The sequence below is a fragment of the Tarenaya hassleriana genome, unplaced genomic scaffold, assembly GCF_000463585.1.
Source record: "Tarenaya hassleriana unplaced genomic scaffold, ASM46358v1 Cleome9, whole genome shotgun sequence".
Taxonomy (NCBI): domain Eukaryota; kingdom Viridiplantae; phylum Streptophyta; class Magnoliopsida; order Brassicales; family Cleomaceae; genus Tarenaya; species Tarenaya hassleriana.
In genome coordinates this window covers 3,470,808-3,491,940 of record NW_010971389.1, presented here as the reverse complement: position 1 = coordinate 3,491,940, position 21,133 = coordinate 3,470,808, and the positions used below count along the sequence as shown (strand labels likewise).

Sequence of the window (21,133 nt, the reverse complement as noted above, 5' to 3'; positions counted from 1 at the left end):
CCACCTTCCACGAATCTCTCTCTCTCTCTCTCTCTCTCTCTCTCTCTCTCTCTCTCTCTCTCTGTTATTTGTGTACGGTACGCATATATTATCCATCCAAAGAAAACGTCCATGCATAAAGACGAAAGATACCTAAAAAGTCCCGTTTGTTTCCTTTTCATTTTTAGAGCTCAACGTCTTCATCGTTCAGTTTCACCATTAGATGGCCTTTGGTCTCTCGTATGGGTATGCCTCTTTCTATATACAAATTATAACTTAGCGTATGATAAGTATTTTGTGTGTGTGTGTGTGTGTGTATATATATATTCTCATCTAACAACGAAAAACACAAGGCGATACGCAGAAATGTCTGAGTATATATTGATGGAAATTTCATGCAAACGCAAACTAAAGAGTTGACGGATGACATCACATAATCAGGGAATGGTCGAACCTAATACTCGTATGCACAAGTTGTATTATTTATTAGGAAGATGAAAAGGTTCATTTAAGATTTCAAGGGATTCATTGGTGGATTATTTTTGTTTCGAGATTTAGGATTTCAATTTGAAAATAGTTCATTCGAACGTAAAGTAAAGGTGATTAAATTTGAAAAATAAAAGGTTTCTTATGATTTAGACGTTTTATGCGCTGCAAAAATAAAAAGAAAGGGTTTTGTGTGTTTTGCTTTTACACTCTCTCTCTCGTTTATCACATTGCAATTCATCGTGCGTCACTCACTCTCTTCCTTTACAACATGCCTCACCTGAAGCATTACGAATGTCAGTGCAACATATATACAAATACATACACACGTATCTATGTATATATATATATATATATATATCATCTTCTCAGTCAATGTAGAATATTAAAAACAGGGTTTCTATCTACCTAAGTTACACTAATTATGTATATATATATATATATATATATATATATGATTTTATTTGATCATCACACCCAAGATCGCCGCAATGAAAAGAGAAAGAAATAGATTTATAATTTTTACGAATATATATAAATTTAAGTAATTACATGTATTATGTTAGAATTCTCTATAACAAACATCTAAATATCTTGAATAATAATCAAATAATTTTATATCATATTACGGTTTGACGATGTAGTTCTATTAAATGCTTTTATTTATTTATTTTAAACCATTTGAAATCTTGTAAGCACTCTCTCTCAAAATATTGAGTATATGTTTGGGTTAATTCAATAAATTTCCCATATATTTATACAAAATAAATTTGACACTTTTTTGTGGCATGAAATGGGTTGGGATGTGACGAGAACATGGGTGTCTCTGGTGACGTGGCAGCTTCGCACGCGTTTGATAAAGAAGGCCACCTCTCTCGTTTCTCCACGTGTCATAAAGTCAACGCACACCTCTTGGCACCCAGATCCCCTCCTCCCGACCAATCACATCATTTCCTGCCTTTTCTCCTGCCATATTTAAACCTTCATATCTTATGTTCTTGTTTTTACAAACAATGTATAAAAAAAACTGCGTTTTCCTAATATTCCTTAATTTTAATCATACATCCTAATCGAATCATGAGACCACTAAAAATAATAATGGTCTTCTAAAAGCGATATGAATTGATTAGAACTAATAATAACAAACTTCTGTAAAAAAAATGATGGAGTTGAATTAATCGTAATAAATAAATAATTAAGAAATTCTGTGAAATAGAAACCTTTTTTTTTTGTTAAGATCATGTAAACACGAACCTTGCGTGAGATGAGAAATCATTAATTTGCATGGACGAAGAATTCGTTTGTGACGTCACATTTTACACTCTCTTTACCAAATGAAGGGGCAAGAGTTAAGTGATGTAATAATCGTATCATTTGATATTTGGAATTCGCTTGAATCATTATCTATTATATCCACCAATACCTTATTCGGGAATGAGACGAGACCAATGAAGCATGCGAGGTCAATTTTTTTGCCAAATCGAGTAAAACCCATCACGACACGTGGCCTTTTCTCGTAAGCTTCATTGGGATCTCTCTCTCTCTCTCTCTCTCTCTCTCTCTCTCTCTCTCTCTCTCTCTCTCTCTCAAGTGGGAAGGGACAAGGAGTAATACATTACGGGGTTACGCTCACTCGTGACTACGTACTTGGCTCTTCAACTCACAAAGTCTTCCTCTTCCATGATCTTTTTTTTTTATATATTGGGGAACCCGCGTGACTACCTACCCTTACAAACGGAGACGAACTGGTCACCACCCGCACCTAACAGTCCCCATGGACCTCAGTCCGCCGGACCTGGCCACCAGGCGCGCCTAACGCTCGGGCCGTAGTTGGGCTTAGGCGCCTGCGGGTCAAATCCCAAGCCCACGCGCACGAACCTGCAACACACGCGCAGGAGGTAAATCAGCCCATTATGATAGGCTGACAGACGAGCAAGTCAGAGGAAGGGAGACGGCAGGATTCGAACCCCCCACCTCAAGGAGTTGCCCCCTGCTCCCAACCAGCTGACCTGGACTTCCATGATCTTTGCGTTGAAGCATTCGTTTTCTATGTTGATCTTTTAATACTTTGGACTTTCCTTTAAACCGAACTAAACTTTGTTGATAACCAAAACCGAAACCGAACCAAATTAAAATTTGTAACTACTTGATACAATTTCGATCTACCAAGACTATCAAGTTTCCTAAATGTTAATGTATTTTTGTGGACGCGATTATGACGTTTGCTATATGCCGTTTGCTATGAATTTTGATTTCATATTTTTCGTATTTCTCGGACAAAGTTAATAAATTGTGTGGTCGTGAATTGATAATTAATTTTTTTTCCTGAAAAAAAAATGTTTTGAAGGGTTTATTGAATAAAAAATAATTAAAAACTCATTGTAAAAGATTACGATCGATTTAACAACTTTTTAATAGTGCTTGTTTAGGTTTCATGTTCTTTTTATTTTCCCATACGTAAAAAGCTTCATGCTTTTTGCAAGTTTCAGTTGTTTGTGTTCGTATTGGATGTCCGAACAAAGAAAAGATCCAAGTTCTAATTTTGTGGATTACTATTTTTAGTTATTTTCTTACTCATTAAGCCATATATATGCATATATTTTTTTTTTGTATAAGCATATAAAAAAGTTCATAAATTAAGCCTATAATGAGTTACAATATAATATAACATCAACTAACGCAAACCACTGGTCATCTCATATGCACTAATAAATGAGAAATATTTATTATGCTATATAATATGATATGGTATATATACATATGCTACTCTCAAATACTATATGCATGGCTACAAAATCTTAGACCAAAAAGGAAAAATATCGATACTTTATGGATAATTTCATATAGCCAGATGTTTTAGCACCACAACCACAAGTCCAGTATTATACTTTAGGTCCTAGTAAAAATAGATTATATATATATATATCATGTGAGTTGGTGCGTTTTTCTTTTTCTGTTTGATAATATTTTAACGGTCCTACTATGCGACTGGGCGGTTTATGCCATAAAGCATATATGCATTAATTTTATAGTTTCAGAAGAAAAGTAAATTTCATTAAATAATTCCCTGAATTACGCCTTGATTTGGGGATTAACTCGGACGTTTGACTTCTCTAATCAAATGCTCATGCATAAACATTCATATATAGATTTTCGGGGCAATTATGAATGCAATCTTAATTATCGTATATATTGGCGTGAAAACATGTCGCAGAATTATTTAAAAACCTAAACACATGTCCAAGAATCCGGGAGGATTCAGACAATATGATCTTGTGAAGGAATTAATATCAACGCTCTGTTGTAATTTTTCTTTAAATGCAATAATTATAATTTATAAAAGGATTAGGTTGCATTTATTTTCATGAGCGTCGCCTGCATGCAAGCATGTAACCTTCAGACCACCAGCTAAGCCTAAAAGGCTAAACCATTCCCTGTTTAATTAATAAGATTCTAACAAATGATTAAGACATTATAATCAACATCACATCCTTCACTAATAAAATTTAAAAACATTAACGATCCTCGCAACGACGTGGACGGCCAGTGAACCATCACGTGGAACAGGGGCGGACCCAGAATTTTTTTCCACCGGGGGCAACAATTATTAATAATATAAAATATAAAAAAAACATTAATAAAAATAAATCGTCATAAAGTTATTTATGTTTTACAACTGAATTCTACGGTTCTTCATTTTCTGAAATTTATCCATAAGAATTTCATTTGTAATCGTCTGAAATATATCTTTTTCAATGAAACAAACTAGACAATTACTCAAAAACTGATCACCAATCCGATTGCGTAAAGCTGTCTTCACAAATTTCATCCCTGAAAAGCATCTCTCAACAGTCGCGGTGGCAACAGGCAAAATCAGAGCCAACTTCAAAAGTTTGTACACCAATGGATATGAAAGATGTTTCTTTGTTTCCACCATAAGATGAGCAAGATCTCCAAGATTAGTCAAATTAGAAAATCGATCATCTTTCGTCAAATTATCGATGTAGATACTAAGTTCATGTCGAAGAGACACTTTCTCCAAAAAACTGAAATCGTCAGGATAAAATTCAGCCAATTTCACCAGATTTGGCATGTTAAACTCACGAAATGAGTCAGCTGGACTCAAAGATGCCATGCAAATGAGCAGTTCTGAATTTATCTCGTCAAATCGATCATTAAGTTCTTGAAGCTGCAAATCCATAACAGTATAGAAACAATCTACCTGATAATGATGTAAGTTGTTTATATTGCTCTTTTTTCTTGGCTTCCTTGAATCAACATAATCTTCCTCCATATTGACCATTTCAATATTGTGTTTCTCACAAAAAGAACACACGTCATCCAGAAGCGAATTCCATCCAACATCTCTTTGTTGTTGTAATTGTCTCTTTATAGATTTCACCAATGAAACAACATTCAAAATGTCTTGATCTTTCCTTTGTAAAGCCATCGATAAATTATCTGTGAGTCCCAGAATGAGCAACATCAGCTGTAGATAGAACACAAAATCAAATGTGTAGAAATATTTCAGAAGACCATATGCTTGACGTCTTTTAACTGTATCAGTGCCATCATTCTCAACGTACTCAAGCACATCAATGACAGAAGAAAATAACCCAGTCAAACGCAATAGTGTTTTGTAATGAGATCCCCAACGCGTATTTCCAGGTCTCTGAAGAGTAATATCTTGATTCAACCCTTTTCCTGTGTTAATTTCTCCACTATTAATTTCTTCGTTCACTTTCGTTCGATGACTTTCTCGAATCATATCTTTTCTTTTACAGGAAGCTCCAACCACATTCAACAAAACTGAAATCATGTCGAAAAAATTTCCAACATCAAATAGCTCTTTTGCAACTGCTACAACGACCAATTGAAGTTGGTGAGCGAAACAATGAATATAATATGCTGATTTATTTTCTCTTGAGATCAACGATCTCAATCCATTAAATTCACCTTTCATATTGCTTGCCCCATCATAGCCTTGTCCTCTGACCTTTTTTAAACTCAAACCATGTTTAGCAAACAAAGAATCAATGGCAGACTTCAGAGATAAAGCAGATGTTTCTTTCACATGAACAAGGTCAATAAATCTCTCTTTCACTATCCCGTTCTTGTCAACAAAACGAAAAACTACTGCCATCTGCTCCTTATCAGAAACATCACTAGACTCATCCACGAGTAACCCAAACACATCATGTCCAATCTCCTGAATTATGTCTTGGGTTATTTGTTCTGCAAAACATTGTACAATATCTTTCTGGATTTTTGGAGAAACCATCTGACTATTCCCCGGAGCATTCTTCAAAACAACTTTACTCAAGTTCCAGAAAATTTCCTTTATTATCAGAAATTTCTGACTCATCGTGGCCTCGAAATGGTAGTCCTTGATTCAACAAATATCTAGAAGAACTAATTGAGGCATTCAACCGAATACGATACTCGTTTTTCATCGTATCACTTTGCTTATGCATAGCATGTATGATAGATTGACTTTGCCTCATCAAATCATCACTCTTTTTGCGTGCATTATTATGAAAACTATTGACATCACCCACATGAGAAGCCAACCTCTCGGTTTTATTCCAACTTGAAAAACCATGTGACACAAAAGCATCATTCCCAACTTGTTCTCTAAACAAGTAGCAACACAAGCAAAATGCTTTATCCTTCTTTATGCTATACTCTAACCAATCATTGTATTGGTCAAACCAAGCTGGATTAAATCGTCTCAATTTATTTCCTATCATCTTCTTTGGAAAGTCATGACCACGTGGTTGACAAGGTCCCCTAATTAAATATTTGCGCCTGATCTCATCTCTCTGATTAGGATGATACTCTAATATTTTTTTTTTCTATCAGCTGGATCCGAAGCCAAATCATCCAAATCAATTTTTTCAGGTATTGAGAGACTAACCTGAGAATTTGATACATTCTCGATTGGAATTTCACCATTATTTTGAGATATCGATGCAAAATTTCTTTTGAGAAATTTATCCATTAATTTTCCTGTCAAATCAAATACAAAAATAAATAAATATATAATATTAAATTAATTCATATGATTAAAACATACATAAAAACAGATAAACAAATAAAAACTAAAATAATAAACGTACCTTTGATCTCTGCTACTTTGTTTATTTTTTGATCGAATAGGAGAAAGAGCGAAATAGAGAAAGGGGAGGAGAGAGGGAAATAAAAAAAATAGAAAATAATGATATAAAATTATGACGGCAGTGACCTAAACCTAAAAAGTAATTAGATAAAAGTGGAGACATGTTTAAGGAAAATATTCAAAAATCTAAATAAAAGGGGGCCCACATTACAAATATGAGGGGCACGCTTGGTTTCTTATTGAAATCTATAAAAATTTATAACTAAATTATATTTTTTAAAATTTAGCTATGGGGCATGGGACCCCATTCACATACATGTAAGTCCGCCCCTGACGTGGAATATATATATATATATGCATCACATACGATATGAAATAATATATTCTCTTTGTTAAATTCTGGGTGCCTCTTCCAAGCTCCAACTGTCCTGTGGTTCCTTCTGCATTCCAAATCACGATTAGGGCTTTTTAAGCACATGGTTAGCAACACCGGCGATCTTGTCATTACCGATATTAATCTCAATATTAACCTAAAATTAGAATGGGCCACGTGGCGCGAGGAAGCGAGGACAAGTGTCGGTTTTAGATGAGGGTTCTCGACGTGACCAGTGTTTGTAGATTGCCCCTTGGGTTTTTTTTTTTTTTGGTATTAGATCCGTAGGAATGCTTTCATTGCTTTGTATGATTTTAATGGTGGTCCAAGGCATACGTGGCGCAACAGAGAAACATGAGCTTAATAAATTAATACCTTTTTAAACAATAGAAGTAGGGCGATCATTTAGGTATCTGTGTAAAAATTACTCAATATTAAATGGAATAATATATGTTGTATTTGAATTGAATATAATAAAAGTTATTAATATAATTTTAAAATCAAACAAGTACATTTAAAATATTTAAAAATAATCCAAACAAGTTAAATAATAAAAAAGAATTAAAATTAAATATTTTTTAGAACTGAATTCAAATAAAATTTTAAAAAGAAATTCAAAATAAAGAATGATTGATATAATTTTTTCAAATAAAAAATCCAAACACAACAATGAATAAACTAAACCGAATCAAAACACCGAATATATCCATCCTAAATGAGAGTATTGCAACGTATTTATATTAGAGGTGCATACAAATAAAAAAAAAAATACTTTTAATGCTAAGTAGTAGATTGGTGCGAATATCAAATTAGTGTAAATATTAATTTCTTTTCTTTGTCGCAAACCAATGAGTAAGATCCATATTAGCTGGAAAGAGACTACCAAATCTAATTTGCTAGATTTATTATTATTTAAAATAAGCTTAGATCATTTTCCTAGAGTTAGAATTTCAATTACCTTTTTACCCAATCGTTGCAACCACAATAAGTAAATTTATTATTAATTTACACAAATAATTTATAAAATATTAAGGGTGTGCGTTTAGATTCTAATAGGCATATTAACAAAAAAAACTCTTCAAGTGGTTCAAAAGACGAGCATGTGGTTAATGGTTGAATATCATCATGAACTAATGGGCCCAAAAGCCCCAATATAGACTTGTCAGTTTTACCTTAAAAAAATGTTATTGGGCCTATAATTCATAGGTCCAGTAATTTTTCATTCATTCAAGGCCCAATAAGATGTATACGACGCCGTTTTGGTAAACCTCACAACGTAATAGGGAGATTTAGTCTCGTAATTACACATTATTTAGTCAGTGGCCAAGGACAAGCCTTAACTCACAAATGAAAAAAAAAAAAAAAAGATTGCATCCATGATTTGAGTAGGATATATCTCCATCCATTCAGTTCTCCTCGCCAGATTCTCACGACCACACATCACTTGGTTCCGGAAACATGGGGAAAGGGCTTAAGCAGAATGTAATATCAGAGCAATTTTACAGAAAGTACAATGGTTGTGCATAAAGGGACAGGTCCTTGCTGGGAGGTAGACAAAGAGCTGAACTAGATACAGCGAGGGAAAAGGGTTTGACCCACGTACCCACCCACCATTGCCCTCCTCACATTGAACTCGAACATCTTCGGGTTATCCCTTAAAACCGCCGCTGCATCGTGATTCAGAGGATCCTCATAATTGGGTTCCTACGTGGAAACAAGACTCGTTAGCATATACAGGCAGTAGTATCTTCCGTTGGGGCGTATTCCAGTTCAAATACTTTACCGTGAACAGATGGTACAGCCCATAGATGATGGTGTTTATGTTGAGGACGGGCTTCCAGTCTTCACGCAAGATGTTCAGGCAGACGTTTCCTTCCAAATCGATATTGGGATGGTAGACCTTCAAAGGAAAACGAATGAATGAATGAATGAACGATCGAAAAGAAAGAAAGATCCAAACTTTAAGATGGAATGATGTGGACTGCGGGGCGGGAAAAGGAGATTTCAGGTCACCTTGGTCATGCATTTCACTTTTGGAGCTTCATGTGGATACGCATGAGAGACTTGGAACGTGAAAATGAATGTACCGTTCCTGTTAATCGACAACGAGAGATTAAGTTCCCATGGAAGATCAGAGACTATGAGACAAAGAGAAGAAGAGAGTGGATGGAAAGTTATCCTTACAGGTAGTATCCTTCATCAGGCTTAATGGACACCTCAAAATGCATCAAATCGTCCTTGCCGTTTGGAAAAGATATCGAACAAGAATTTGGCAGGTTCAACTCTGATATATCTGCACATAAAGAGAGAAAATAAACACAGGAGCTTTAAATAATTTCACCCCGCGACTTTCGATACAAAACCCGAACTGACAAACACTACCAGATGAATGCAGAGATAACTAGGATTGCATTACATAAGAAGCTAGATCAAAAGCAATATTGCATAAGATGAGGAACCTTTGTGAAGACGTAATTCGCCAGCAGATTGCTTCTTGACCGGAGCCCCTCCTCCTCGGGTGGCATTCTGAGCTTGTTGTTCTCTTTGCTTTTCCTTTACTTTGAATAACCCAATCATGGCTTCTATAGCTATCCTACAAGAACAAAACCTGAGAAAAATCCATAAACTACAAAATCTGTTTATACAGACACCGCTACCCATATAATCTATCTCGTGATAACTAAAGACAGAGCCTTGCAGAAGATCAAGCGAGACAATGATTAAACTTCCAAAAGCCATGACACCAGTTCTACCTCGAAATCCAATCCAAGAGAGGATAGACCTCACAAGAATTACGAAGCACCATAGAAAATTTACTCGCACAATTCACATGATAGCTACAACTACAAACCTGTGGACTTAAACCCCAAAAGACGCCTCACTTGAAGCGAAAGAATGAACTTTGATTAGGGCAACCGTCAAAGTTTTAAATTTTCACTCAACAGATCGAAACAAACAAAAACCCAACATTGAAGATCCAAATTCGAATATCCCGACAGCAACCCATCAAAAAACCAAGAAACCGGAAAAAGAAGAAGCAGAAGAAATCAACTTCAGAACAAGATTATCAATCAGAAGGGATAGACCGGCAACAAAACGGGACGAAGATACCCAAGAAGAGAACAATATTAAAGAATTTACGAACGGATTGCTCAGCGGAAAGGAGATCGAACCGATTTCGTGCAAATCTGTCTTCTCTCTCTCTCCTTCTTCTTCGTCTTCTTTCTCACGCGGTCTCGTCAGCTGGAAAATGAATGCACGGAAAGGGTGTTACTGCCCTCTATTTAACTTTTTGCTACGCTGATTCAAAATCACAATCTTAAATAATCTTTTTTTTTTGTTGAGGCCCAAATAGGCCTATTAAGGGCAACACAAAATAACATGGTCCAGCTTTTAAATGGGCCTATTGTTTTAGGCCCAAATTATATGTCACACTTTAAATGGGCCTATTGTTTTAGGCCCAAATGATATGTCCTATTTCAGTTTACAAGTGGAAACTTTTATTTTCCATTTTCTATTATTTTCTAGTTAAATTATTCATTAATTCATACGTACGTATGACAATATTGATTTTTATTTGTAAGGATAAAATTAGAAAAATTATAATTTGCATTTAAAATGAGAAATTTTATACTATATGAAAATAGTTTCTACGTTTAGAATATCAAGTGATAACATGATGGAGAGGGACATTTTATTAATATAAAACATATATTTTTAAAATCGTCACGATTTCAAATTCTACCAAAATTTGGACCACAAAATTTAAAAAAATAGTTTGAATAATTACCTTCTTTAAGACGATAAATAACTTTAATTATATGATATAAAATATCACGAAATTAAAGTAGAAAACTTTTATAATTTAGTAAAAAATCGAAATATATTTTATTTTTTTAGTATATTACTTTTTTTATACTATAGGAAGTTTTTTTAGCGAATAAAGATTTTAATTAAAAGAGAACACACTATTAACAAAGATATTGTTTAAAATAAGGGATCAAATGAACCAATTCGAATCGAAATTAGTTGGCTCGTTTTGGACTCAATTCATTAGATTCATTTTCAAACGAGTTTAAATTTTTTTTGAATCATCTCGATTCGTGTATATCTCAAGATAAATTTAAATGTATAATATTTTTTATTTATATTCTAAAACTATCAAATAAATGATGATTTAGTATAAAATTTAAATATTAAAATACTAAACTTAAATATATAGAAAAAGTTATACATATATATAATAAAAATAAAATTATATATTAATTTTTATAAAATATATAAAAATATTAATAAAAATAATTTTTATATATATTTGAAAAAAACATCCACCTCGTGAAACAGTTTATGACTCATCGCGGTGACTCGTTAGAGTTCGTAGATGTGATGAATAAAACAAATCGCTGAAGAAAGGATTATGTAAGCATGCATTATGTTATGCCTTCCTTAACTAAATAAGAACATGGACCGGCGTCTGAGGTCTCTTTGATAGTGATAAATAAATATACAACGTATAAATATATATACATATGTATATATATTGTACTACCCTTTTTAAAACCAACATATCTTATAAAATAATATAATATTAATTTTTAATAAAATAAAAAATAATAAATGATAGATTATTTCTTGATATTTGGTAGGTTGTTATAATTATCTTTTCTGGAAAACGTAATGTAATAAAATAAATAATAATGAACTACTATAATAACATCATTTACTATTGAAGAGTTTTATTTTTTTAATCTAAACAAACTAAATTATATCTTAAAACAATATTAATATATTTTACTAATTTACTATATGATCTATTTTCTTAATTATATCTTAAAAATAAAATAAAATAATTTAAAAAATTAAAATAGTAGTTACCAATTTAAATTAAAAAGTATAAAATATTTAAAACAATATTAATATATTTCAATAGTTTATTTTTTTATTTTATATATTTGTAAATTATCTATATCAAAATAATATAATAGTATTTTTAAACAAATATAATAATAATTGGGGGTCACATAATGCTTTTCGTATATTGATATAAATTGATTTAATTTTTTTTATAATAATACATAATTTATTAAAATAACAGTTTTGAAATTTTTTAAAAGTTTAACAATGAAAACAAACAAAGAACTTGACAAAAAATATTTTAAAATATTAACACTAAAATTATACAAAAATGACATTTTTAGCAAATTTATTTTCCTAATTAAACATCAATCTAAGGAAGGCTTGCGTATGGAAGGTATTTTTGATATAATGCCAAAATATCTAGCATATTTACATTGCTATGTGAACAATTTCGGGGAAGACTTGCATATGCAAATAACGCCACCTTGTTGTTAAGATAATTTTTGGAATCTAAATACTTATAAGCAATATTAAAGTTAAAATTATACAATCCATTACATAATAAGTAAAATCATGTTAAATAGCTATTTTTGTATGAAATACCAATAAAAAGATAATAATTATCCAGAATTATTTGCCCAATTAAACATGTAGGAGAACTAATATCCCACAAATGGTGAAAAAATTAACATATCTGCGCTCTCTCCTAATATGCAAATAAAAATGTCAGATTCTGCCAGAAAATTTTTGGTATTTGAATATTTTTATGGACTAAAAAAATAACAGTTAAATATAATTATAAAGATGTGTTTTTTGGCAGAACACCATCATCTTCCACCACTCGGCCCATTTCTGTCGAAAACCCTATCTGTTTGCTCCACAGCTTCTCTAATGGCCGACCCAATTCCTCTTGCACTCTGATTCCATTTTCCTCTAAAATATTTTTTTCTTCATATTCGGAACCTTTTCTCCTGCTTGAGATCCAGAGATTTTAGGGTTCTTAAAGTTAAAAAAAAAAAACGGCAGAAACACATACACACAAAAGTTAACGTTTGGGAGAAGGCGAGAATTGCCATGGCTTCTGTGAATCTGAGTTCGTGTGTTCATCCATGCTATTCCTCTGTTCTCAACCAAGCGAGACGACCCCGATCAGTACCCGGTTCCGGATCCGCAATCGTACCCGGGTCCGGACCCTCCCTCAAGAGTCTCTCCTTCGTCCCTCGCCCAAAACGCAGCGGCTTGTGCGTTGTCACTAGAGAAGACAGCACTCACCAGGAGGAGGAGAACCGCAAATCCGCCTTCGATTTCAAGGCCTATATGATCGGTAAGGCCGAATCGGTGAACAGGGCACTCGACCTCGCCGTCCCTCTCGGCGAACCCATCAAAATCCACGAAGCAATGCGTTACTCTCTCCTCGCCGGCGGAAAGCGAGTCAGGCCGGTCCTTTGCCTCGCCGCGTCCGAGCTCGTCGGCGGAGATGAGTCCTCCGCCATGCCCTCCGCCTGCGCCGTCGAGATGATCCACACCATGTCCCTCATTCACGACGATCTGCCCTGCATGGACAACGACGACCTCCGCCGCGGCAAGCCCACCAACCACAAGGTCTTTGGCGAGGACATGGCCGTATTGGCGGGAGACGCACTCCTGGCTTTCGCGTTCGAGCACGTGGTGGTGGCGACGGAGGGTATTTCTCCGGCGAGGGTCGTCCGGGCAGTCGGGGAGCTGGCGAGGTGCGTCGGAAGCGAAGGGCTTGTGGCTGGGCAAGTGGTGGATTTAAGCAGCGAGGGGCTGAACCAGGAAGAGGTGGGGTTAGAGCATCTGGAGTTCATCCATGTCCACAAGACCGCGGCTTTGCTCGAAGCCTCTGTGGTTATCGGTGCGATAATGGGAGGCGGATCGGACGAGGAGATCGAGAGGCTCAGACAGTTCGCGAGATGCATTGGGCTTCTGTTCCAGGTGGTGGACGACATCCTCGACGTGACGAAGTCGTCGCAGGAACTGGGAAAAACGGCCGGAAAAGATCTGATCGCGGACAAGCTGACGTATCCGAAGCTGATGGGTCTGGAGAAATCGATGGAGTTCGCCGAGAAGTTGAAGCGGGAGGCTCAAGAACAGCTTCAAGGGTTCGATTCGGACAAAGTGGCGCCTCTCTTGGCTCTGGCCAATTACATTGCCAGCAGACAAAACTGATTGATTTACTTTATAACCGAAAATGGAAAATGTATTAACTTCATAATGCATAAATTCTTGGACAAAAAGAAATAAAAACCCAACAGAACTTCTAATTAGTGATGTAAAACGGGCTAGCTCGAATCGGTCCGGACCGCCTCGTCTCGAGCCATTTCATTTTTGGTTCAGTCTGTTCGGCCCATTTTTTTACGAGTCAGAAAAATTCTGACCCAGACCAAATTGTCCGAACTCCGAGTCGGTTCACGAACTAGCCCGTTTTTATCTAATTATCCGATTTTTTTTTAAATTACATGAAAATTAATAATTTAAAGAAAACAAAACAATATTTTGAAGTCATCCAACATAATATAAAATATTTAACATAACAATCTATAAAATTATATCTAAATCAAGAAAAATTAACAAAACCAAACCAACATAAAAAATGTAATACACCAACATCAAAATATAACAAAAAATATACACCCAACATCAACCTAAAAAATGTCATACACCAACAACATCATAATCTAACAAAAAATATATACCAACATCAACATATCATAAATTTTAATTTGTTATATATACTGAAGAAGTGAATAAATTAAAGTATGAAACCCTAATATTTTTTAATGTCAGCTCGCGAGCCGGCTCACGAGCCGAGCGAGCTAGTCCGGATGGATCCGGGCTCGTCGCGAGCTGGCTCATTCGACCCGTTTTTATTTGGTTTTTTATTTTTGCAGCCCAACTCGATAAAAAACGAGTCAACCGCGAACCAACTCGTGAGTCTGGCTCATTTTGCCATCACTACTTCTAATATTGGTACTCTCTGTTTAAAGCATGAAAGAGAAACAGAAAGTGCTTTCGTTTATTTTCTTTCCTAATTTTCTCTCCATCCAAACAAGCTCTGGGAACAGTGGAGACCGTGTGGAGATGTTCATCGCCAGATTCTCTCTGCCCATGTCTGGATGCCATGTACAAGTGATCAAAGCTCCTGCCTTTCCTCTTCGGCACACGGTTTGGATTTTGATAAGCTGGATTTCGCATCAAGAAGACGAAGAAGGAGATTCACCAAAAAAAAAACATAAAAGCACCTGTTTGTAGTTCAGATTCCGGAGTTAGGATCCTTAGATTCGAACCGAGTCATCATCAAGTTTGCTTGCAGCAGGAGTGTATATATATATATGCATGTATGTATATCTTGCAAGACAAAGAGAGTGTATATACATATATGTATGTATGTATGTCTATGAAATAACCAGGTGGAACGTATAATATAAGCAGCAGAAGAGAAAACTTGAATATCCACCAAAACATGGAGAAGGGTATCAAACTTTCGCATGATTTTGTTTTCTCATAAATGCTACTATAATGTATCTGGAATATTTTTTTTTTGTCAAATCAAGAAGTTCACCTGGACCTTCGGTCCAACCTACATCTCCCTGGGCCCGGGAATAGCCTTTGAACACACAGCCTTTGGCTATGCCTCTCCCTCTCCGCATGTCTGGATTCGAACCCCTGATCTGGAGGAGGAACACCCTCACTTCCAGTTCAGATACCACTCGACCACAGATATGTGGGTATGTATATGGAATATTTAGACATTTACATTTTTATATATATATATATATATATATATATATATATATAATATTAAAAAAGTTTCGCATTGGGTGTATCAAAAACAATATTTTTTTTATAAAATTAGTTTCTACTAAAAAAAACTAAATTATCTGTTTAAATTATTCTGATTATCAATAATGACAAATAGATTATTTTATAATTTTTCATTATATCAAAATCTAGCTAATTTTCAATATATTGAAAAGGTTATGTGATGATGAGACTATTATGACAAAATACCAAATTCAACGGGCAGAAATCATCATATCAACTGAAGAAAGCGGGAATTATATGATTGACAGCGAAATGAATGAAATGTAGAATAATAATGTGTACTTTTGCATATGCAGAAAGCCGACTTCGTGTGAATGAACAATTACAAGGAAATACGATTCTTCGACCGGATTTGCTTGTGTTTTTTGCATGTGTAGTTGTGATTTTTTTTTATTATATTAAACGAACTATATCACATTTTAGATATTGTGTTTTTTTACAACAAATGCTGTATTATATGTTATTGATGATTTTGTACAGATATTGGAATTATTTTTTGAATTTACAAATATATTCAATTTATGAAAAACTTTTTTGAAACATCTTTGATAAATTATTTAATTTTTTTTCCAATAATGTAAACAAAATACAACTTAAGATATTTCAAAAATAAATTCATCATATATGCAATAGATGTAATATATTTTCTATATAACTTGTATCTAATCACCTATACGGCATTAACAATATATCATCTTAAATTTATAAATAGCTCGTAAATTATAATAATTTATAAACTAATCTATAAAATATATCACAAATATAATCCAATAATATTAAAAGTGTTGACAACCGTAAAAGAATCCTGCGCTCTTACCAAAGGAACGGATCAAGCATTCACGCTCTTTGTGTGTCGAGATTATTATATAATTCATAATTTATTTGCTTTCGGTGTAATTTTTTAACCTTCAAGCATTTAATGGTCATCTTTTTTCTTCCTCGTCGACGTTAACGCGTTGATAATACTTGATATAATTTATTGTTAATGTGGTTATATATATGTACAAATTATGTAATCTTAAACATAACAACAATGTAATAAATTATAATGTACGAGATAAGATTTAGATTATGAAATTGATAAAGTGACGACAAAGAATTGCAGACTTTTTTCCTCGTATCTCAAATTGGACATTTTCAGAATGCCGTTCATTTATTTTTTTATTCATTTTTTTTATATAATGTCCTTGTTCTATTACAAGTTATTTATATTATAATGATTTATAATCCGAAGTAATTATATTGAACAAGAAAAGGAGAGAGGGAACTGATTATAATGCTTCAAATAAGGAAACGTGCAAAGCGGGCACGATTCCACGTTTCTGCACATCTTTCGTAATCTAGGTGCCGATATTATAAAAAAAATGAAATTAATGTGTATTTCAATACCTTAAAACACGATCCTTTAATATTTATTTTGTTATATAGCATTTACGAGTTTATTTTACTCGTCGTTTTCTTCTGGATCCACGAGACACATGAAAATATATTTGGTTTTACGATTTTATGATACGCCATTTTGTCGTGTGGACCATTTTAAATTCAGAACGATGACTGAGTGCTGTCCGTTCGTTTGACCATATGGTACATATAAACACGGCTCAAGATGAAAAGACTGAGCCTCACGACAATGGAAGCCCAAGCCTTGACCTTGTCTGCCCTCTTCCTCCTCGTCTCTCTCGCATTCTTGTTTGGAAGAAGAATCAATCACAATCGCAATCGCAAACGCTACCTCCGGTTTCTGCGTCCCGCAAACGCGCTGCGTCTGATCCACCGCCTCCGTCTCCAATGGCGTCCGGTCGACATAGTCATCAGAAGAGAAGACAGATGTCGTTTCTTAGTTTCAGACATCGACTTCGACCTGAAGTCTTACATGATCCGTAAGACCGAATCCATCGACGACGCCCTCGACGCGGCCGTGCCGCTGGTGGAGCCTGTCAAAATCCACGAGGCAATGCGTTACTCTCTCCTCGCCGGCGGCAAGCGAGTGAGACCGGCGATCTGTCTCGCCGCCTGTGAGCTCGTCGGCGGTGACATCTCCGCCGCAATGCCGTCGGCTTGTGCGGTGGAGATGATCCACACGATGTCCCTCATCAAAGACGACCTCCCTTGTATGGACAACGACGACCTCCGCCGCGGCAAGCCCACCACACACAAGGTCTTCGGAGAAAACGTCGCCATTTTAGCCGGCGGCTCGCTCCTCGCATTGGCCTTCGAGCATATAACAGCGGAGACGCCGGAGACGGTGGCTCCGGCAAGGATTGTCCGAGCCGTGAGGGAACTGGCGAGGTCGATCGGGACAAAAGGGCTCGTTGCAGGACAAGCGATGGATCTGAAAAGCGAAGGTTTGAACGTGGAAGACGTGACGTTGGAGCAAGTGGACTTCATCCACGCCCACAAGACGGCGGCGTTAATGGAAGCTGCGGCGGTTATGGGGGCGTTAATGGGCGGGGGATCCGATGAAGAGATAGAGAAAGTTCGAAGCTTTGGGAGATGCATTGGGCTGCTGTTTCAGGTGGTGGACGATGTGTTGGACGCGACGAGATCGTCGGAGGAATTGGGGAAAACCGCCGGAAAAGATCTGGTCGCCGACAAGCTGACGTATCCGAAGGTGGTGGGTCTGGAGAAATCGAAGGAAATCGCAGAGAAACTGAAGAGAGATGCCCAGAATCATCTTCTAGGGTTTGATTCGGGCAAGGTGGCTCCTCTGCTGGCTCTTGCTGATTACATAGCCAACAGACAGAACTGATGTGGCAAAATTGTAATTAATGTGACTTTTCTGATCTCAATGTATTTCATTGTGGTTTTATGTTGGCCAAGATTTACGATCTATGATGTGCTCAGAATATATTAATTCTTCCATAGACGAACCATATTAATTCTTTTTAAATTTTTTTCATAAAATCGTATAATGCACGATTAATACACGTCTACTTTTATGTAATGATGAAAAAGAGTGATTGAAATTTAATAATCGGATAGACAAAAATGATGTTAAAATAAATGTTATAAGATTACAGAAATATTTGAACTCATAAATTCTTTATTCCGAGAGTCAACATGCTGTGTACAAAATTTATATCATCAACAAAAATGCATATAACTTATTTTAAATATATAGAAATAAGATTCTAATACATATATATATATACATGATATCATAAATAAATAAAGGAAAATACACAACATAATAATATCAATTAACGATTCTAAACCGGATTTACAACTTATCAATAAGATGAACTCAATCGTCTATATCCACCAATAATTGTTCCCATTGTTATGTCAAATTATTCCTATACCTAAAATCAACAAAAATTCAACTAACTCTACTTATTAGAGCCTCAATTTTTTTTTTTCATTTTGGAATTTCATTCTAGATGAACATCAGGATAAGCTAAAACTCTCTAATACAAGGATAATATATATGACCAATTAAATATATTTTTGATTAATATGAATATTTTTTAATAATTATTTCGTTATAATTTGGGAGTTCGTAATTGATTGTTTAAATAATTTAAATAATTTGTGTACTTATTATTTTGCTAGTTTATTCAAATATTAATAAGTTCTATATTTAGATTTTTATAAAACAATATATTTTCAAGGCTAAAATCAAATTGTTGTTTCAGAAGAAAAAATCCGAGTATATTAGAAAATAAAATTAAAAGTCAGAACAGAGTTTGGATTCTGGAACTTTCCTTCGGCTTGAAGGGTACAAATTTTTACGGCCGTACGACTCTTTGACTTCGTCTATTGTTCCCTTCGATTTTCTAAGATTTAGGGTTCTTCCTGCGTTTCCCCGGGGTTAGGAGCGTCCAATCGATTTGTTTCGCATAAGAGGTCAGTGTTGATTGTTCATTTCTCGCTCTTTTCCCTAATTGTTCGATCTAGCTTTTATTAGTTCAATTTCAATTCTATGCACTACTTTATTTTAATTTCCCGACGAAGAATTTGGTTGTCCTTTTTTAACTTGAGGAAGATCTAGGGTTTTCGTGTTGGATAGCCTGTAGTTCTGGTACGCGGCCAGGTCTAGGAGCGCGAGATTCTAGTTTTCTAGGGTTTATCTTATCTTCTGATACGAGTTATTCGATACGCTAATCTCGGACTTTGGTTGATTTCTTCCTGGATTTAGGGTTTTATAGATTTGTAGACGCTGGATTAAGCTGGACATTTTTTTGGGATCGAATGCCATCTCCTCATGTTGTGGGATGGGTTTGTTTGATTGTTTGATTTGCAGGGAATTTGAAATTTGATGTTCTCATAAGATCAAGAGATGGTGAATGGAGAGTCCACAAGCATACCTTCCGAGAGCTCGTCTTGCTCGAGTAATAACACAAACGATCAGGGAGGCTTTGAGTGTAACATCTGCTTCGAATTAGCTCAAGACCCCATTATCACTCTCTGTGGCCACCTCTTCTGCTGGCCGTGCCTCTACCGTTGGCTTCACCATCACTCGCATTCCCAGGAATGGCCAGTTTGCAAAGCCCTAGTCCAAGAGGATAAACTCGTCCCCCTCTATGGAAGAGGTAAAAACCAGACTGACCCGAGATCGAAATCATACCCGGGCATGCAAATTCCAAGCAGACCGACTGGTCAAAGACCAGAAACAGCTCCCCCTCCTCCTCCTCGACATGAGCCGAATAGCTTTTTCGGTGCTGGGATTGGCTCGAGGAATGCCCAGTTTGCAAAGCCCTAGTCCAAGAGGATAAACTCGTCCCCCTCTATGGAAGAGGTAAAAACCAGACTGACCCGAGATCGAAATCATACCCGGGCATGCAAATTCCAAGCAGACCGACTGGTCAAAGACCAGAAACAGCTCCCCCTCCTCCTCCTCGACATGAGCCGAATAGCTTTTTCGGTGCTGGGATTGGCTCGATGGGCGGGTTTATGCCCATGGCAAGCACCAGTATAGGGAATTTTACCATGGGGATTGGAGGGTTGTGGCCATCTTTATTCAACTTCCAGTTCCACGGATTTCCCGATGCCACTTTCTTTGGCTCAACAATGGGGCACCCTTTCGGTGGTTTCCACAATGACTTCCATGGCGGCCATGCTCATGGATTTCCCAGCCGTAATAACCCAATGGCAAATGGTGGACATCAGGCAGATGCAGCTCTCAAGAATCTGTTCATAATAATTGGTGTCTGCGTACTAATCGCTTTGCTGTCCTGGTAATCAGATTTCTCATTCCATCAGCCTGTAAATGTGTTCTACTGTTTATAGTTGAGTCAGTGGATGTTTTCTTTATATCTTTCAAACAGGTATCTCTATCTATAAGCTGTTCTGCAACTCTCGTTTTCATGATTTTCATGTCATTTTTTTTTTCTATCTTCATTAATAATCAGTTGTTACATATCGTGGTTTAGTGTATGTCATATGGATATTGATTATTATCTAGGCCCATTATTGGCACAAAGACCCAATAATGTTCCGAACTATAAGGCCAGTGCCGGGTGGCCCATTCATAT

General features: G+C 35.7%; 5 protein-coding genes across 11 annotated transcripts; 3 read left to right on the top strand and 2 right to left on the bottom strand.

The window, feature by feature from the left end:
• Positions 1-4,135: 4,135 nt before the first annotated feature.
• LOC104804546 lies at positions 4,136-5,830 on the bottom strand. Its single transcript, XM_010528858.1, has 3 exons — positions 5,434-5,830; positions 5,060-5,259; positions 4,136-4,654 (listed from the first exon to the last, which is right to left on the bottom strand). Exons 1-3 carry the CDS (start codon positions 5,828-5,830, stop codon positions 4,136-4,138), a joined length of 1,116 nt encoding a protein of 371 aa, XP_010527160.1.
• A 2,494-nt stretch (positions 5,831-8,324) lies between these two features.
• Positions 8,325-10,231, bottom strand: LOC104804226 (NEDD8-conjugating enzyme Ubc12-like). Of its 6 annotated transcripts, none has more exons than XM_010528440.2 (6): positions 10,130-10,231; positions 9,416-9,564; positions 9,141-9,249; positions 8,970-9,048; positions 8,740-8,856; positions 8,325-8,660 (listed from the first exon to the last, which is right to left on the bottom strand). In XM_010528440.2, exons 2-6 carry the CDS (start codon positions 9,531-9,533, stop codon positions 8,523-8,525), a joined length of 561 nt encoding a protein of 186 aa, XP_010526742.1. In that variant the 5' UTR covers positions 9,534-9,564; positions 10,130-10,231; the 3' UTR covers positions 8,325-8,522. The 6 variants fall into 6 exon arrangements, with proteins under 6 accessions (XP_010526742.1, XP_010526743.1, XP_010526746.1 ...); XM_010528441.2 differs by having other exon boundaries at positions 9,416-9,549; XM_010528444.2 differs by having other exon boundaries at positions 9,416-9,544.
• A 2,397-nt stretch (positions 10,232-12,628) lies between these two features.
• On the top strand, positions 12,629-14,109 carry LOC104804225 (geranylgeranyl pyrophosphate synthase 7, chloroplastic-like). Its single transcript, XM_010528439.2, has one exon. It carries the CDS (start codon positions 12,888-12,890, stop codon positions 14,001-14,003), a length of 1,116 nt encoding a protein of 371 aa, XP_010526741.1. The 5' UTR covers positions 12,629-12,887; the 3' UTR covers positions 14,004-14,109.
• Positions 14,110-17,132: 3,023 nt separating this feature from the next.
• LOC104804224 (geranylgeranyl pyrophosphate synthase, chloroplastic/chromoplastic-like) lies at positions 17,133-18,489 on the top strand. The gene has a single exon (XM_010528437.1). It carries the CDS (start codon positions 17,266-17,268, stop codon positions 18,406-18,408), a length of 1,143 nt encoding a protein of 380 aa, XP_010526739.1. The 5' UTR covers positions 17,133-17,265; the 3' UTR covers positions 18,409-18,489.
• An 850-nt stretch (positions 18,490-19,339) lies between these two features.
• Positions 19,340-21,058, top strand: LOC104804223 (E3 ubiquitin-protein ligase RNF185-like). 2 transcript variants are annotated; one of them, XM_010528435.2, is made up of 3 exons: positions 19,340-19,505; positions 19,903-20,130; positions 20,337-21,058. In XM_010528435.2, exons 2-3 carry the CDS (start codon positions 19,939-19,941, stop codon positions 20,838-20,840), a joined length of 696 nt encoding a protein of 231 aa, XP_010526737.1. In that variant the 5' UTR covers positions 19,340-19,505; positions 19,903-19,938; the 3' UTR covers positions 20,841-21,058. The 2 variants fall into 2 exon arrangements, with proteins under 2 accessions (XP_010526737.1, XP_010526738.1); XM_010528436.1 differs by having other exon boundaries at positions 19,903-20,191; positions 20,398-21,058.
• Positions 21,059-21,133: the final 75 nt, after the last annotated feature.

Excerpts from the sequence above, each read along its gene's own strand:
- LOC104804546 (XM_010528858.1), bottom strand. The coding sequence starts at position 5,830 with ATGAGTCAGAAATTTCTGATAATAAAGGAAATTTTCTGGAACTTGAGT. Across the intron at positions 5,260-5,433 it reads ACAAGGCTATGATGGGGCAA|TTGGAGCTTCCTGTAAAAGA; the intron begins GCAATATGAAAG and ends TGTTGAATGTGG. Across the intron at positions 4,655-5,059 it reads TATTTTCTTCTGTCATTGAT|CTTCAAGAACTTAATGATCG; the intron begins GTGCTTGAGTAC and ends ATGGATTTGCAG.
- LOC104804226 (XM_010528440.2), bottom strand. The coding sequence starts at position 9,533 with ATGATTGGGTTATTCAAAGTAAAGGAAAAGCAAAGAGAACAACAAGCT. Across the intron at positions 9,250-9,415 it reads CGAATTACGTCTTCACAAAG|ATATATCAGAGTTGAACCTG; the intron begins GTTCCTCATCTT and ends CTTTATGTGCAG. Across the intron at positions 8,661-8,739 it reads GGCTGTACCATCTGTTCACG|GAACCCAATTATGAGGATCC; the intron begins GTAAAGTATTTG and ends GTTTCCACGTAG.
- LOC104804225 (XM_010528439.2), top strand. The coding sequence starts at position 12,888 with ATGGCTTCTGTGAATCTGAGTTCGTGTGTTCATCCATGCTATTCCTCT.
- LOC104804224 (XM_010528437.1), top strand. The coding sequence starts at position 17,266 with ATGAAAAGACTGAGCCTCACGACAATGGAAGCCCAAGCCTTGACCTTG.
- LOC104804223 (XM_010528435.2), top strand. The coding sequence starts at position 19,939 with ATGGTGAATGGAGAGTCCACAAGCATACCTTCCGAGAGCTCGTCTTGC. Across the intron at positions 20,131-20,336 it reads ACCATCACTCGCATTCCCAG|GAATGCCCAGTTTGCAAAGC; the intron begins GAATGGCCAGTT and ends GATTGGCTCGAG.